The 17,908-nt window shown below is 38.1% G+C and overlaps 1 protein-coding gene across 2 annotated transcripts; it reads left to right on the top strand.

The window, feature by feature from the left end:
- The first annotated feature begins 1,757 nt into the window (after positions 1 to 1,757).
- Positions 1,758 to 17,625, top strand: LOC132184394 (ABC transporter D family member 2, chloroplastic). 2 transcript variants are annotated; one of them, XM_059598020.1, is made up of 9 exons: positions 1,758 to 2,329; positions 2,427 to 2,494; positions 2,905 to 3,231; positions 3,326 to 3,490; positions 4,865 to 5,093; positions 6,900 to 7,138; positions 7,232 to 7,559; positions 8,336 to 8,607; positions 17,217 to 17,625. In XM_059598020.1, exons 1-9 carry the CDS (start codon positions 1,906 to 1,908, stop codon positions 17,382 to 17,384), a joined length of 2,220 nt encoding a protein of 739 aa, XP_059454003.1. In that variant the 5' UTR covers positions 1,758 to 1,905; the 3' UTR covers positions 17,385 to 17,625. The 2 variants fall into 2 exon arrangements, with proteins under 2 accessions (XP_059454003.1, XP_059454005.1); XM_059598022.1 differs by lacking the exon at positions 2,905 to 3,231 and having other exon boundaries at positions 1,760 to 2,329.
- The last annotated feature ends 283 nt before the right edge of the window (positions 17,626 to 17,908 follow it).

Raw genomic sequence — 17,908 nt, 5'->3', positions numbered from 1 at the left:
TTCAATCAATATCAATAAATAGAATGGACAAGCTTTGTCTTAGACGTAACATCATGATATTTATTGGAAAGAACAATTTGACACGGCTCCAAGAAATTAGTTATGAAAGGAAAATAACGTATGAGTATTGATATAATTAGATAAGTTGTCTTCAAGGGGTAGCTTAATCAGTTAGGACTATGCTTAATGAAGCAGAGGTCATTAGTTCGAATCTTCTTCCCCTTTTTATGCGGACATGTTAAAAAAAATAAATAAATAAAAAATTAGATAAGTTTTTCTCTAAAATATAGAGACTTCAAAAATAGATATTATGACATACAATGTATTTGCTTTAAGTTTTCTTTTTTACCCTTCGACGTAAAGGAGAATATTTTATACATTTTTTTTTAGAGGACAATGTTGTATAGAACAAACAATTTATTTTCGACAGGCACTTCATTAAAATCTCACTTTTTTTTTTTTTTGGTAAAAAAAAAAAAAAAAAAAAAAATTACACTTGCCCCATGAACACATCGCCTCTATTGCACCATCTCCACTAGATTTAAAAAATTTAAAACGTCCCTTTTAAACTTCCTGCCACTTTTAATTAACCTCTAGTCCTCTATCATTAGAGCTTTGGATTAAATCAAATGGAAAAATAGACAAAATGAATGTAATATTATGATTTACAATTTTTGACACGATTCACGAATTCTGTATGAATCCAATATAAAATTAAAGAATTAGGGTAGAGGAGTCTGATTCATTTAATTAAATGAGTCGGGTTAAAGTAGACTAGTATAATCTTATATCTATGATTCGACATGATTTGAACTCAATACGCGATATATTGACATATAATTTTTGACATGACCTGAGAACTTGACACGAATCTAATACAAAATTAGAAGGTTAGTGTTGAGTTTGACCCATTTAATTAATGAGTTGGGTTATAATTGACTTATATAGTCTTATACATATACCTCGACACAACCAGCTAAACCCGACAAGCAAATACAAATTACCCTTCCCAAAATAATACTACCTCATTTAAACAAAAATATTTCGGCCAGAAGACCCGACAGTGGGTCTTCATCTCCATCGAGGAGACCCACAACCATGGTTCTTCAGATCCAAGGAGGAGCTCATTGGGGGGGGTATTTTGGTACATTTTCTCGAGATATAATGGATATTTCACGGGGGGGTGGTGGGGGGTCTCTTTAAGCGGTTTCTAAGGAAATTTTTTATCATCTTATGGGGTATTTTGGTACATTTCCTCGAGATATAATGGATATTTCACGTATTTGTCTTTAAGGTGAAGATTAAGAGTATGTTTGAAATTGTATTTTAAAAAGTTAGTTTTTAAGTCAAAAAAGACTTTTGAACAAAAGCTTGATTTTTAAGTTTTAGTCAAAGTGCGTTTTGACCATTTTTAGGCTTTTTGAACCTTTAAAATCGCTTTTAATTTTTTTTATTAAACGAGTAATTTTTTTTTTCAAACAAATTTTTTCAATATTAAAAGTACTTTTAAACTTTTCAAACGCAATCTCATATATACCCTTTTAAGTGCGGAAGGGAAAATGATTTAGATAATCAATTATAACCTTTATTTTTTTTTTGGAGATTGCAATTTATTGAAGTGAGAGTTTAATAAATAATAAATGTAATTAAAAAAAATTAAAAAAAAAAAAAAAAAAAAAAAAAAGGTGCGGATGGAGAGCAAGTGTGAGGCTGGTGTGGCGTTTCAAGGATCGCAAGCTCAAGGACTTTTATAATTGCAGAGCTGCGGATAAGCGGTTGGTTTCCAAAAGCAAACCCAGAAGAAAGCGTAGACGCCACTCCAACCAAAAATAATAAATATTCCCAACCCAACAAGAAAAAAAAGAATGACATAAATGGCAATTTAGAGAGAAACCCGGCAAAGTGATGGGAGTGGTGCTACTACAAGCATGTGTGCCATGTGCAACGCATACCCATGTGGCCCTTCTCTCCAAACATTCATCAGCAACCATGCCGCCCTCTCTCGTTGCCAATGCTGAGCCTCACCGGAGGAGCAGGAGGAGGAGGTGGAGGAGGAGCACCATCGTCTCCGCCGAACCCACCTCTGACTCTTCCACTACAACTTTAACTTCTTCAAACCCAGAAAAGAATGATGTGAAAAGGGAAGGCCTTGATGAGAAAAGTACGCTTCTGAGGAGATTGTGGAAGGTGGCAGCGCCCTATTGGTTCTCTGACGACAAGGTCCAGGCGAGGCTGCAGCTTGCCGCTGTCTTTGCTCTCACTTTAGGAACAACGGGGATTAGCGTTGGCTTCAGTTTCCTCGGCCGCGACTTCTACAATGCTCTTGCTAGTAATTTCTCTTCCTTTTTCTACACACACCCATGTGTATATATATATATGCCGCTACTTTGCTTTGGTAGTGATACTATTTAGTTTTGCATAAATAGACAAGGACCAAGAACAATTCACGAAGCAGCTTCTGTATTACCTGGGAGGCTTTGCTGGTGGAATTCCGGTGAGCACATTTGGTCCACTTTCTGTATTAGGTATTCTTCTGCTAGCTTTGTCTTCTATTCATTCTCACACATTTCCATTATGTGAGACAGACCAAGATGTCAATGACAAATAATGTGATATTGCTTTCAGCTCTATGGAAATGTGAGACTTGTTAATTTTACATTTAAAAAAAAAAAAAAAATGTTTACCGTATTAGAGACAATCATCCAGATATATCAAGTAGATTTATAAAAGTATTGTCATTTAACTTATGAAAAATGAAAGAATATATTGGTTATCTGGGTTTCTTTTTATGAGTAGCCACTTCTAACCATCTTTGTTAGTACTGTAGAATTCACATGTAGTCTCTTGCACTGTTGATCTAAACATGTTTATACAATTGTCCCCTTGTGCATTGTTGTTTGGCAGTTTTTTGTATTGAGAGATTATGCAAGAGAAATTCTTTCTTTGAGATGGAGGTCTTGGATGACAAAATATTACATGGAGCGCTATCTGGAGAATCAGACATTTTACAAAATTCAATCACAATCAATTATTGATAACCCAGATCAGCGGATTGTTGATGATCTGAGTTCCTTCACGGGAACAGCCCTTTCCTTCTCTTTGACACTTTTCAATGCTGCTGTAGACTTGATCTCATTTAGCAACATCTTGTATGGCATCTATCCTCCACTGTTTGTTGTTCTTCTTGTATATTCGATTGGTGGAACTACTATTAGCATTTTTCTTGGAAGGGTGAGTACCCCATTTTCACAAAACACGTTGAATTTTTTCCAATAAAGATGGTACGTGTTCAGCTGACTGGAAACTGTTTCACTTATAATTTCAGGGTTTGGTGTCTCTAAATTTTTTGCAAGAGAAAAAAGAAGCAGATTTTCGTTATGGACTTGTACGCGTTAGAGAAAATTCTGAATCGATTGCTTTCTATGGTGGAGAAGAAAACGAAATGCAACTTCTGCTGCAGCGCTTCAGAAGTGCTTTTGAAAATTTGACTGTATGGATGATTTGGTTTCTCCTGCTGTTTCCATTTTATATATTTTGCCACATTACAATCATATGCTTTTTCTTCGACAACTCCCAGTTCTCTCACACCTTGAATATTTCCCCCCTTTTTACTTACAGGATCTTACATCATATATTCTTGTATGAGGTTGTGAGAAGCTTAATGGTATAATTTATAATGCTAGAGTCCAAGAGTATTTCTCTAGGCAGTTCCATGTTTGAAAACATAATTCATGTTAAGAGTCCTTATAGTAACATCAACATTCCCCCCATCCCCCCCTTCCAGAGACCTAGCTATTGGTTAATATTTTTGTCCTAAGATTTTGGCCTTATTCTTATGGAACCTGTAAGTCGGTATTAATTGCCCCCCTCCCCCTCTCCCATGTTGGAGACCTACGTTTTGCAAAGCATTATCTCAGTATTACTATGGTGTTTCCTACTTGCAAAGGTCTTTGCAAACAGAAATTCATGTTTGCACTTTGTTAAATCACAATTTTTCTTAAAAGCTTAAGCTGATAAGAAGAGATAAATTTAATCATTTAATCAATATTTTTAACATTTCTCCTCACGTGTGGACTCAAATTCCATTTTTTTAATAGGTGAGGTCCAACACACGTGGAATACTTAATTTAAATAGGGGGTGAATGACTGAGACAAGGTTCAGATTCATGTTCTCTGGCTTTGATTCCAGTTTAAATCACCACTTGTTTCAAAAACTTATCATGTTGAATCACCACTTATCCCAAAAGCTTAAACTGATAAGAACAGATAAATTTAATAATTTAATCAATACTTTAGCATACTTTTTTTTTTTTTTTGAAGCCACTGCTGTAAACTTTTTCATCACATGCACAAACACAACACCCCTATGTTTATATATGCTGGATGTGACTATGTTCAATATTGCCACCAAAGCAATAATAATTGCTGGATTTCTATATGAGAATTCATCTTCTTTTATGAAAATTTAGTGATGTGGGATAGTACTGCTATCAACTTTCTATACGCTCCTGTGACCGTCACTCAATAGGACAAAAAACCCTCATATGTTACGAGCGGCTAATATTGAAATTGTAATGTCTTATCATGTTGTGATACTTGTGCTTTAAATGTTTATTAATTCATATAATATAACATTAACTGCTGGATATTAGTACTTTTAATGTTAATCATGGCCCCAAACCATTTTACTTTAACTTTCACTCTTTTTATTTTATTTTATTTTTCTGATTGGTGCCTCCTCTAGCTTCTCGTTGATTTTTGACTAATTCAAGTTTTTAGTTTTATTGATGAGTCTAATTCCTTATGATGATATATTCATGGCCCATTGAAAATGATCAATTACTTTTATTGTTTTGTTTTGCAGCAATTATTGATAGCTTCTAGAAATCTAGAGTTCTTCACCAGTGGCTATCGCTACCTCATTCAAATTCTTCCTGCGGCCGTTGTTGCTCCCATGTATTTCTCGGGCAAAATTGAGTTTGGTGTCATTAACCAGTCAGTATCTGCTTTCAATCATATACTTGGAGACTTCTCTCTCATTGTTTACCAGTTTCAGGCTATCAGCGCATTTTCAGCTGTCATTGATCGACTAGGTACTGTACTTTTTCCTGTTATCTCCTTGAATAAGTAGGCTCCCTTACATCTTTGAGCAATTACAAAGGTGAAATACTCATCCGGCCCATCCTGCAATGGGATCTCCATGAGAAAGGTTAAGATAGAAGAGTTAAGGAAACATGATGTATTTTTGACTTTGCTACAGAGTTACTTTTTTCTGGAAAGCAGAAGGATGTTTGGCTGGGATGGTTATAAGCTGTGATGTAATAAACAATGTCCAATAGTTTATGAGATATCTGTACATCTGTTTTCCCTAGACACACTTTTATCCAACCATTATTTGAAAGTAGTTCATATCTAGCAGATTTAAAATGATCACAATGTTGCTAAAAATGTTGTTGTTTAATGTTATATTGTGTTGGAGTGTGTGTGTGTGATTCTCCTTCTCATGCCATTTTTGTTGTTAGAAATATTGTTGTCCATTTTCTCCTATTGCCATTATTCTTTGTGTGTGCGTGTGTGATTAGAAAATATTGTTGTCCTTCTTCCACTATTGTGCTTCTTCTTTGCATGTGTGTGTGTGATTCTCCTTCTCATGCCATTTTTTTTTTTTTCTGTAACATATTGTTGTCCATCTTCCACTATTGCCATTTTTCTTTGTAAAGTTACATTTTTTTTTTTTAACTTCTATTTTTTGTCTAATAATCTCCTTTTACTCATTCATGAGTTCATTAATGATTCATGAGGTCAAATGCATGACCCATGAGGCGTGACTTTGTGAAACTTGCAAGGGAGTCCTCTATGGGTTAGATGTCTTTACATTTGAACACTTAATGGGTTACATATGAGCACTTATTAGGAGGGGTTAGAAGAAGTTCTCTAGTCATACCAGATTTGAGATGAGAGATAGCTCCAAGGTCAATTTATGGCATGATCTATGGTGTGGGGATATGGCCCTTAAGGAAGCTTTTCTAGTTATATGGCATTACTTGTGCAAAAGATGCTTCTGTTGAGGCTCACTTGGAGATTTGGGTAGCTCCAATCAATGGAATGTAAACTTTGCTAGATCAGCTCATGATTGGGAGGGCGAATGCTTTTGCCTTGTTGTTCAGGTATTATATTTAGTTAGAGTGAGACAGGAAGATGGAAACAAGTTTTGGTGGGTTCCATCCAAAAGAGGGTTATTCTCTATTAGATCCTTCTACAGTGTCTTGGTTCTCAATTCCCTTGGAAGAGTGTTTGGTTGACTAAGGTTCCTTTGAGGGTAGCCTTTTTTGCTTGGTTGGTGGCTTTAGGTAAGATCCTTACTATGGACACTTTGAGGAAACGACATGTCATCGTGGTTAATAGGTGTTGTATATATAAAAAGAAGGGGGAGTCTGTGGACTGTCTTCTTCTTCATTGTGAGGTTGCTAGGGCCTTATTGGATGATTTATTCACTCAATTTGAACTGTCTTGGGTTATGCCTAGATGAGTAGTTGACATATATGCGTGTTGGTGGACTACCGGTAGTGTTTGGAGTGTTGTTGTGTGGAAGATAGTGCATTCATTTCTGTTGTGGTGTCTATGAAGGGAAAGAAATGATAGAAGTTTTGAGAATCGTGAGAGGACTTTGGAGGAGATTAAGGCTTTATTTATTTATTTTCTATACTTTGTATCTTTGGATAGCTACTTTTGTTTTTCCTTATTAGTTATCATGATTTCCTTGTTCTTTTTTCTCCTTCTAGTTAAATATTTTCTCATGTATACTTTTTATGTATCTAGGGGCGCTTTACATTTTTAATGATATCTCGATTACTTATAAAAAAAAAATGATAACAGCTTTTACCCTCCCACATATGCAGGTGAATTTGATGACATTCTAGATAGGAGCAGCTCTAAGAGTGTTTCTGACCCCTCAGAAGAGATACGTGTTGTATACCATAGTGTTAGAAGTTCCCCTGTACTGGACTCCAATGGATCCATGACCAAAGACGTCCACCAAAAATTACTGGATATAGAGAATTTGACTCTACAGACACCAAGTAAAGCTACACTTGTTAGAGACTTATCATTGGTGATCAATGAGAAGGATCACTTGCTGGTTAGTGACTTATTTTTATTTTATTTTTGAATTTTTATCTTGGCAAGGCTGTAGGGACCCAAAAAATTTCCTGTTATGTAATTGTGCTAACAGGTAATGGGACCTAGCGGGAGTGGTAAGACTTCCTTGCTACGAGCTATGGCTGGTCTTTGGAGTACTGGAAGAGGAACAATCACATTTTATGTGAAAGATGGAGAATATCTTCTGCCATCAATTTCTTCAGACGGGAATCCTCCCGAAGTAAGTACTGTGCATGATGATATGCATGAGGAACTTGAAAGAACTATAAATAGAAATTCTAGAGGCATATTTTTCCTTCCCCAAAGACCGTATATGGTTTTGGGAACACTTCGTCAACAATTGCTTTATCCTACATGGGCTGAAGATGCGATTGCGAATTTAGAGAGTGCTAAACCATCTGGTATGTAATTAAATTTTTTTCCATGACATGCTCTAAAGTTGTCAAAATATGTCTGCATCACATTTCCGCAGCACATTTCGTGTTGACAAGCCTCTTTGTAAGCGCATTTTTTCCAAACATATCACTTCATAGTTAAAATTTATCCAATGCTATCAAATAATTATCTTTCTGACCTCAATGGGTTTTGGGTTACAACAAAAAGTGTCAGAATTGATGGATCTTTGCTACAGGAAATTGAATTTTGATTCGAGAGTGTAAACGAATGTGCCAAAAGCTTAAGTGGATAGGATACAGGTCCACCAATGTATATCAAGCTTAACACCATAACACCCTCCTCTTGTGCTGGCCCACCCAACACCCTAAAGGGCCTAAACTAAATGCAGGCCTTGTGCATGAACTTGAAGCAGAAACAGAATACTGTAAAAGAATTGGAAACAAACATGTGTTACATCACTTACCATGATCGAACTAAAGATCTCAGATAACCAAGGCTCTGATATCATGTTTTAAACAACTTATCGATTAGGAAGTCGGCCAGTAATGCCTATTAAGCACCCCATACATTAATATACTAACAGAGAACTTAACAGTTCATATACCACTGTCATCAATTTTAGCTTATACGATTCAGGTAGGTATGCCATGTTGAACCATTGATTATTGAATTGTGTGATTATATTATCACTTGGCTTCTCATCTTTTATATGTATCCAGTTCTCATTTTTATTTACCATTCTCAGCTTTGATCTCTCAGTGTAATCTAATTTATTTCACAGGTTTACTGCCTTTCTTGATGCCAGTACCAGTCTCAGGAAATGTGAGCAAGAAGCTTGCTAAGCCCACAACAGATGATCTTATACAGGTCTTAGAGGACGTCCGGCTTGGCTATATATTGTCTCGTATTGGCAGTCTGGATTCGACATGTGAATGGTCCAGTGTTCTTTCCCTTGGAGAGCAGCAACGCCTTGCTTTTGCACGTCTTTTGCTTTCGAAACCAAAATTAGTTCTATTGGATGAATCTACCAGCGCTCTAGATGAAGCCAACGAGGTACCGTATACTTTTAATCTTCTCAATGTTTTATTTTATAATGCTAGTTTGGTTTCCAGATTAGGCTAGACTAGGGAACCCAACATGTTTTACTTTGTTCCTCTTATATGGTCATTGAACAATGTACTTGTATGAGGCAATGTACCTTTCCAGTCCTTTTCATCCTATCAACTTCTAGTCAAGTGAGTGAATTTTTTCATACAAGATGCTTCAGTAACAGTGCACTAATTGTGGGCCCTACTTATTTAATAATGTTTAGGGTAAATTATACTCAACCCTCCCCCTCCTCCTTCCACCCTCCCCAAAATTACCATCCTATTTTCCGATCCCCCCTCTAAACTTTAAAATGTCCAATTAGGGCCCTATTTCGACGAATTTGTTGCAATGTCCTTCCTTTGACTAAATCATTAGTTAATTTGGACGGAAGACATAACACATGGGTTGCACATGCTGATTGAAGCTATGAAAATATCAAATTACCCTAAAATGGTGATTGGTCTCCATCCTATTCTCTTGTGGCCAGATAAATTCAAATAGAAGAAACCCTAAATAAACAAACATGAACAATATCCAAGACTTTGGCCCCTGTCAATTCTCCTTCACCTGCTGCCTTTCTCTGTTAGTTGTGCTGCTGCTAGGCCATGATCCTTTGTGTTAGGAAATTAATCCTATTACCCAAGACCCATGAGATGCGAGAAATAAGAAGAATGCGGAATAACAAAGATAAACAATCACACACAACACAAAGATTTAAGTGATTCGGCTTAACAAGCCTATGTCGACTGGCGGAGAGGATTTGAAGAAAATCTACTGTCAAAAAATGAGTACAAGAGAGTAACAGGGCTAGAAAACCACTCAAACCCGAAGTTCCAAATACACCCAATTCTCACTTTGCCCAAAGGAGAATAATAACAAAAGGGAAAAAACTCTCTTCTTTATGGTGCTCTCACCTTTTCTTTCTCTCAATTGTTTTTGGCACACCTTGTGTTGATGCATTTTTTAGTCCAATAGTCTCCGATTGGTGTGAACGGCACATTCTTCGTATTCTTCATGGTTTCCTTGATCTTCAATTTCGTTGGTCTTTGTGCTTCTTTAATTCCTGCAAAATAATAGCCCATCAAGAGAACTCGCCGGTGGGGTGCTGGCGGGTCTCACTCTGATGCCTAAGTTAGCTTCTTTCAGAGTTTGATATTCTCAAGAATGTGGATGTATGGTGTACCTTAGGCTCCATAGCATGTGCCTATATATAGTGTAGGTTGCCTGATAATTAGAATGGTAACTAGGCAAGGAAAATGGGATTCAAGAGTGATTGATGGGTGAATTAATAACCCTGTCTCTTGACCGTTATGGTCAATGTGAAACTGCCTTTGCAATCAATGTGATCTCGGTCATTAATTTGGTGGTTACGAACGAGTTATGCGCCCCCAGTCATTAATGTGCTTGACCGTTATGAATGGGATATTTGACCCGTATTTTAGAGGTACAACAGTTACCCCCCAAATTCCTTTATCCGAGGAACTTGGATAGGGAATTTTAGCATTTCTTGGGGATTCCACAACCTGTTCTACCTGAGACCCGAGGATAAAAATCGAGACCCAAGGGTGAAAACCGGAACCCGAGGGCAAAAACTGAGACCCTTTCTCAAAGACTTGGTTGAAAAACCAAGTAATCACCTTCTTTTACCCGAGGGTAAAACCGACCCAAGGATAGAAAACAGTCATCTTCAATATCCGAGGGTTGAATCCGAGACCCGAGGATAAAAATTGAGACCATCTCTTCAAGCCTTGGTTAAAAAACCAAGTAATAATCTTTTTTTATCTGAGGGGTGGACCCGAGACCCGAAGATAAAAACCGAGATCTTCTCTTCAAGACTTGGTTGAGAAACCAAATAATAATCTTCTTTGATCCGAGGGGTGGACCCGAGACCCGAGGATAAAAACTAAGATCCTCTCTTCAAGACTTGGTTGAAAAACCAAGTAATAATCTTCTTTGATCCGAGGGGTGGACCCGAGACTCGAGGATAAAAACCGAGGTCCTCTCTTCAAGACTTGGTTGAAAAACCAAGTAATAATCTTCTTTGATCCGAGGGGTGGACCCGAGACCCAAGGATAAAAACCGAGATCCTCTCTTCAAGACTTGGTTGAGAAACCAAGTAATAATCTTCTTTGATCCGAGGGGTGGACCTGAGGGTAGTGTCTGACCCCCCTTGTTGTTTTGAATCTGAGTATGAGAACCGAGGGTACTGTTTGACCCCCTTGTTGTTTTGAATCCGATGGTATTCTTGTTTTTTTATCTGGTTGTCTCCCGTTAATTGTTTTTAGCCCAAGATTGTCTCCTTGTTTCCAATGACGCTTCTTGTTTTTTACCGGGTTGTCTCCCGTTCTTGTTTCCGAGATGAGGGATTTTTTTGCTAAGGGTTTACTCCCTAGTTCCCGAGGTGGGAGATTTTTTTTTTGCTGAGGGTTTACTCCATAGTTCTCGAGATGGGAGATTTCTTTTGTAGAGGGTTTACTCCCTAGTTCCCAAGATGGGAGATTTTTTTTGTTGAGGGTTTACTCCCTAGTTCCCGAGATGGGAGATTTTTTTTGCTCAGGGTTTACTCCCTTGTTCCCGAGGCGGGAGATTTTTTTTGTTAAGGGTTTACTCCCTAGTTCCCAAGGCGGGAGATTTTTTTTGCTAACGGTTTACTCCCTTGTTTTGTTCACTTTCCGAGGATGTTGCTTTGTTCCTTTTCCGAGGATGAAATCCCGACCACCCTTCTGAATCCGAGAATGAAAAATCTGAGGATGAAAAGCTGATCACTCTTTTGAATTCGGGGGTGAAAAATTCGAGGAAGAAAGCCCGAGCACCCTTTTGAATCCGAGGGTGAAAAATCCGAGGATGAAAGGTTGATCACCCTTTTGAATCCGAGGGTGAAAAGTCCGATGATGAAAGCTCAACCACCCTTTTGAATCCGAGGGTGAAAAGTCCGAGGATGAAAGCTGACCACTATTTTGAACCCGGGGATGAAAAATCCGAGGATGAAAGGTTGATCACCCTTTTGAATCCGAGGGTGAAAAGTCCGACCATCCTGCCTTTGACCAACTAGTTCTGACCATTCATGCTTGAAGAATGGTGAATCTGGATGACAAATCCCGTAAGAGGGTCATCCCATCGTCAATGGACGAATGCCAATTTTAGTAAGTAAAAATGATATGTCACCCAGAATCAATCCATTGAATTATCGTCACGTATGTTCTTCAATATAAATTAACGAGATGAACAAGAAAACTTATCTTGTTGTCAAGATGTAGGCTAACACCGATTTGGCGCTATTGGGCGCAATTGAGATGCGTGAACGTATATCCGTGCAAATCTGTTACAAACGAACATGTATCTGTCTTGGGGCAAAGGTTTTTGCGGAAGAAAAATCATTGACCGATATGAACGCTTGATCATCACCGTTACAGATTTTTAATTTCATAAGAACGAATAGTCGTTCCCACAGACGGCGCCAAACTATTGATGCATTTTTTAGTCCAACAGTCTTTGATTGGTGTGAACGGCACGTTCTTCGCGGTCTTCGTGGTTTCCTCAATTTCGTTGGTCTTTGTGCTTCTTTAATTCCTGCAAAATAATAGCCCATCAGGAGAACTCGCCGGTGGGGTGCCAGCGGGTCTCACTCTGATGCCTAAGTTAGCTTCTTTCAGAGTTTGATATTCTCAAGAATGTGGATGTATGGCGTACCTTAGGCTTCATAGCTTGTGCCTATATATAGTGTAGGTTGCCTGATGATTAGAATGGTAATTAGGCAAGGAATATGGGATTCAAGAGTGATTGATGGGTGAATTAATAACCCTGTCTCCTGACTGTTATGGTCAATGTGAAACCATCATTGCAATCGATGTGATCTTGGTCATTAATTTGGTGGTTACGAACGAGATATGCACCCCTAGTCATTAATGTGCTTGACCGTTATGAATGGGATATTTGACCCGTATTTTAAAGGTACAACACCTTGTCACAATGTGCAGCTCCTCCTTTATAAGAGACAAAAAGCGGTTTAAGAGCTCCTAATCCAAGTAGGAGAAGTACTCCAAAATCTCCCAGGCAAGGACTCAAAGTCGGTGTGTTTAAGAATAAAGCCACGACACCACATAAGGAATCCAACTAGGAGAAGTATTTCTAGGCTGAACAGCAACTTGCAATGGGCCCCACGTGTATTGACTTGTCTTATTGAAGTCACAAATATCAACACCTTGTGCTGCCGTCAAGCCCCTGTAAGATGCAGCCATCTTTCTGCAAGGGCTGCCCAATCGTAAAAACTGTCCATGTCGAACTCTCCCTCTCTGATTTTGCTGACCAGAAGTGACTAAATGGTTCGATTACACTTATCTACCTCTTTGGTGCTGATTGTGGGGACCAAAATAATCTACAATTCTTATGGTAGTTTACCATGTATGATGTTTTAAATTTCAACCATTGTTTCCAAAATAAATGTCTAATATTTTTCCACTTCAGCATTTATTACTTTTAAAAAGATAGTAATGTGGTAAATACTAAGGTAGTAAATGCTGGGTTGGTAAAAGCAGTCAATGTTGATGTGACAAAATCTCAACCATTTAAGAAATTGTACACGGTAGAATACCATATGAATTATAAAGGATCCTAATTCTGATTCTGCTGCTATCCTTTAGAATGTAGAAGCTTGTTTGGAGGAGCCTTGCTAGTGTTGACTATGGAGGAATTGAAGCTTCTGGAAAGGTGTAGAAACCTTTCCATCACGCAAAGGTGACCCTTTTCCCTGGCACCACCTCCCTCTTGGTACTCTATCCACCCTTAAACATTCGCAAACTGCCATTTATCAACTTTCCCCTAAATGAACACAAACACATCGCCCTGATTGTGCTTCATAGTTAACTCCCTCCCCTCTCTCCTAGGCAGTCTATAGAAGCTAAAGAAGAAGAAAAAAGATGAAGCTCATTGGTGGACTAGTCAGGGTTTGTAGCTTGCTGGTAGAGGTGTGGATTTGGAGATGAAAAATAAAAAGAAGCAATTTGGAGTTGAAATAAAAATAAATAAACAAAAAAAAAAGAACCACTGGGGACTGGAGATGTTGGATTGGTGAGGGGAATTTTTATTTTGGGAAGTTTGGGGGGGGGGGTGTTTGGGCGTGATGGTTCAGGGTGAAGAATTCCTTGGGAATGATAAATAATGCTCATCCGTAGCTTGGTTCCTGACAGTTTACTGAAACTACATTCAGATTAAGATCCTACATTGTCTCAGAAATAACTTAACTCCAAAAAATTGCCTATTAAAAAAGAAAAAGAAACAGCTTAGTGTTGCAGTTAATGAGAGGTTTTATAATAGTGAAATCAAGGATATGTGGGATTTTTTTTTGGAATAGTGCTCGAATGTCCTCAATATTTTAGAAAAATATTCAACAGAAAATTTAAATTTTGGTACCTCTCTCTTGCATCGAAAGTGCATCTTATTGGGGTTGTTCCACATGCTTTAACTCTTCAGTATTCCTGAGAGTGGAGCACACAACGAGCTCAATGCCAGCAAATTCCAGAGTCTAAGAGCGCTTAAAACAAACATTGAGAGAGATATTTTTGAGAATTTCTAACACTTTTTCTCTGATTTCTGATGGTCTCACCCATTTGATGGAGGGCTATATATAGCCACACACACTGTGCCTTTCCATATGATATCTCCCACTCACACACAGTGAGCACGACGCAGCCATGTATCTCTTGGCTTGTTTTCCATCATGTGTATGAACATGATGGTCCAAGCGGGGGAGTCCAAGTTTCACTTGGTGAATTGAAAGACTATTTGCTTTCCCAGTCCCTAGAGGAGGGGGTTGGGAGTAAAAAATCTTATGTTCAACAAAACTCTTCCTGGAAAATGGCTATGGAGATTCGGACAAGAGGAGAATCCCTTATGGAGACTAGTAATTGTTGAGAAGTGCGGATCCAAAGAGGAGGTTGGCATTCAGAGGAAGCTTGAAGGCCTTAAGGGTGAGTCTTTGGAGGGAATATTAGAAATGATTGGAGGTCTTTCTTCAATTTATCCTTCGAGGTTGGGGACGAATATCGCACTCACTTTTGGCATGATGTGTGTGGTACGGAGATGTGGCTCTGAAGTACTCTTTTCTAGAAATTTATTCAATAGTCTGCAAGAAAGAAGCCTTAATTCAGACTACTTGGATCCCTCGAGCTCTTCCATCCATTGGAATTCGAGTTTCATTAGGGCAATCTAGGATTGGGAGTTGGAATCTCTGGACTCCTTTCCCAATCTATTGTACTCCTCGAAAACCATCCGGGGAAGTGGATAAAATGTTGTGGACCCTAGCTAGCAGCCATGGTTTCAAAGTAAAGAGCGATTATAAAACATTACAAACAAGCGAACATGGTTCCTTCCACTGGAAAAGCATTTGGAAGGTTAAGACCATTCCTTGCATTACTTTCTTCTTATGGACAGCAACGAAGGATAGAATCCTAACGATTGTCAATCTTAAAAGGCGGGGTTTCTCCCTTGTTAACTGGTATTGCCTTCTCATTCATTACGAATACACTAGTGATCTCTAGCACATGGTTCTGAACATATTTGGGGTTTCATCAGTGATGCCTAACAACGTCCTAGAGCTACTTTATTGTTGGAAGATCCAGGGGTGTGGACATACCAAGAGGCAATTTTGAAAGTTATTCCTGCTTTCTTAATGTGGAGCATCTGGAGAGAAAGAAATCGGCACTTCTTTGAGGACTACGAGTCCAATGTGCTTTCTCTAAAATCCTATTTTCATAGATCTCTTTTGGATTGGGCTATTATATTATATATATGTTCCTAAATTTTCCTCATCGGATCTAGTAGATTTGATTAACTAGATTGGAGAAGCCTAGAGGGTGATTGGCTCTTATGTATACTATTTGTGTACGAGGGCTCTGTCATTTTCTTTCAATAAAATTATTATTCATAAGAAACAAATCATGTTCATACTGACAAATAGACTGTACGACCACTAAGCACACTTACAGAAAAGGTTGGGGGCATTATATCAAATCTTGTAAGGACTGAGCACACTTGTAAGGACCAACTTAGAAACATCCTATAAGTGTCTCATTATGGCCCGATTTATTTGGTCACATCAGATTAAGCATCTTTAGTCCCTCTCGAGTCCAATATCTTAGAGCAATGCTTAACCTCCACAAAAATATGATATACCCACAATTATTTTGCAACATCCAAGAAGCTATACAACCTGCTGGTAGTAGGTACAAACACAATACGAATGTGCTGCCAAATAATCTTTTCTTCGTTCTCATGTCATTTAGTTTTGGTTCCGTCACTGTCCCACAGCACTGTGTGAGCGGAGTGCACTATGCAATGTGGTGGTGCTCGCAGCACTGGGAGGCATACGTCGCTCCACGGTGGTGTGTGTGGACCACTGAAATGGGTAGGTGCGAGGCCAGCATGGCAACACACACGTAAGGACCAATTTTTTTTTTCTTCCAAAGCAGTGCAAGAACAACTAACAGAGGTTCTGATACCAATGTTAGAAAAATATGCAGTGGAAAAATTAAACTTCGGTACCTCTCTCTTGCACTGAAAATATGGATCTTACTGCAGTTGTTCCATGTGCTTTTACTCTTTTGTTTCCAGTGTTTTCTTCCTAGCCGCGGTGAAGCACACTACAAGAGCAATGGCCACAAATTCCAGAGTCTAAGAGCAGTTAAAGCAAACCATGAGAGAGACATATTTTTGAAAATTTCTGACACATTTTCTGATTTATGATGATTTTACCATCTAATGGGGGTTATATATATAAGTACACCCCCATTGATGGGAGGCTATAGAAATGCATGGAGTAATGCCTTGGGCATTAACCCACACAGCTGTTACAAGCCATTTGGCGTAATGCCTTGGGCGTTATCCCAAGGCATGGAGTAATGCACAAGGTGTTGCTTCATGTTTTGTTGGCGTGGACTAGAGGAGCACACCCCCACTGTGGGTGCCCCTACATCTGATAGGTATGATAATGTTTAGATATAATGGAGTAGGTGGTAGGGTTTTTCAATGACATTTGGCTAGAATTCACAAGAGCACTTGGACATTTGAAAGCAATATATAGGAGTAATTTGGTTATTTCACAATTACAAAGAAACACATGCAGTGCATATTTTGCGTTCTCTATCCAAATTAACACCTGATATGGACAAAGTGGGGAACATTGCAACAATTCTTCGAATAGGGGGCCAAATGAATGTTGCTGAAGTTCAGAAAGGAGATTATAAATGGGGTGGTAGATTTGGGTTAGAAAATATATAATTTACCCTAAAGTTTAATCTTAATTTATTTGAGAAAAATGAAGACGCCGGCTACATACGGTTTGGGTTTTGTGTAATATTTATATATCTTCTAGAAAAGGAGATATGTATCCTACTGGAAGAAATGATGCTGGTAATGGCCATTGGCATTAATTCTTGTCTGCAGAAAGTATTGCTTCTATACCACCCATGAAAATCAGACTTGGTTCTTATAGAATTCTTCTTGTTGTGTACATTCACGATGAGATAACATGATATATCTTCAACCTGAGGTTTTTCTAATGGCGTTTCTGTTTGCAGGCTCATTTGTACCAGCAGATTAGAGCAGCAGGCATAACATATATTAGCGTCGGCCATCGGAATACCATTAAAGACTACCACAATAGGATCTTACATATATCCGCGACGGACCCTGACAGTACCCAACAGAATTGGCACATTGATTTGGTTAATAGTTACACCGTATGATATACTGGACCTACTATTGTTGCTGTTGTGGAAATAATTATGTATTTTTTGCTGCTTTTCATGAGACTTTCATGCTCCAAAGTTGGGAAGGAGCATTCTAATTTGGAATTTGTATTTAAAATGGCAAATTCAGTTGCCTGTTCATATTTTGCTCTTCCACGACAGATGATTTTGATTTTTTCCACTTTGATGTTTTCTAGTAAATTTTCAGTTACTATATAAAATACTGAGCTCACACATAGATGCAGCATTAGTTGTTGTTGTTGTTGGTTGTTTTTTTTTTTTTTTAATATATACCTATAAAAATGTTGACTTATCAGTTCTTTTTGGTCAGTAAGAAATCTGTGCTATGAACTTTTAAGGTTATCGTGGGTTAATCAGGATAAGAAAGGATCTGCCTCCAACAATGCAAAAAAAAAAGAAAAGAAATGTTACTGTGTACACATTGACACGACAATAAAAATTACCATTGAATTTTGAATGGATGGTGATTAGAATTTGAATTCAATGATAATTTTTACTGT

Source organism: Corylus avellana, chromosome ca6, assembly GCF_901000735.1.
Source record: "Corylus avellana chromosome ca6, CavTom2PMs-1.0".
In the NCBI taxonomy this organism is placed as follows: Eukaryota; Viridiplantae; Streptophyta; class Magnoliopsida; order Fagales; family Betulaceae; genus Corylus; species Corylus avellana.
This window is presented reverse-complemented; position numbering and strand designations above follow the sequence as displayed.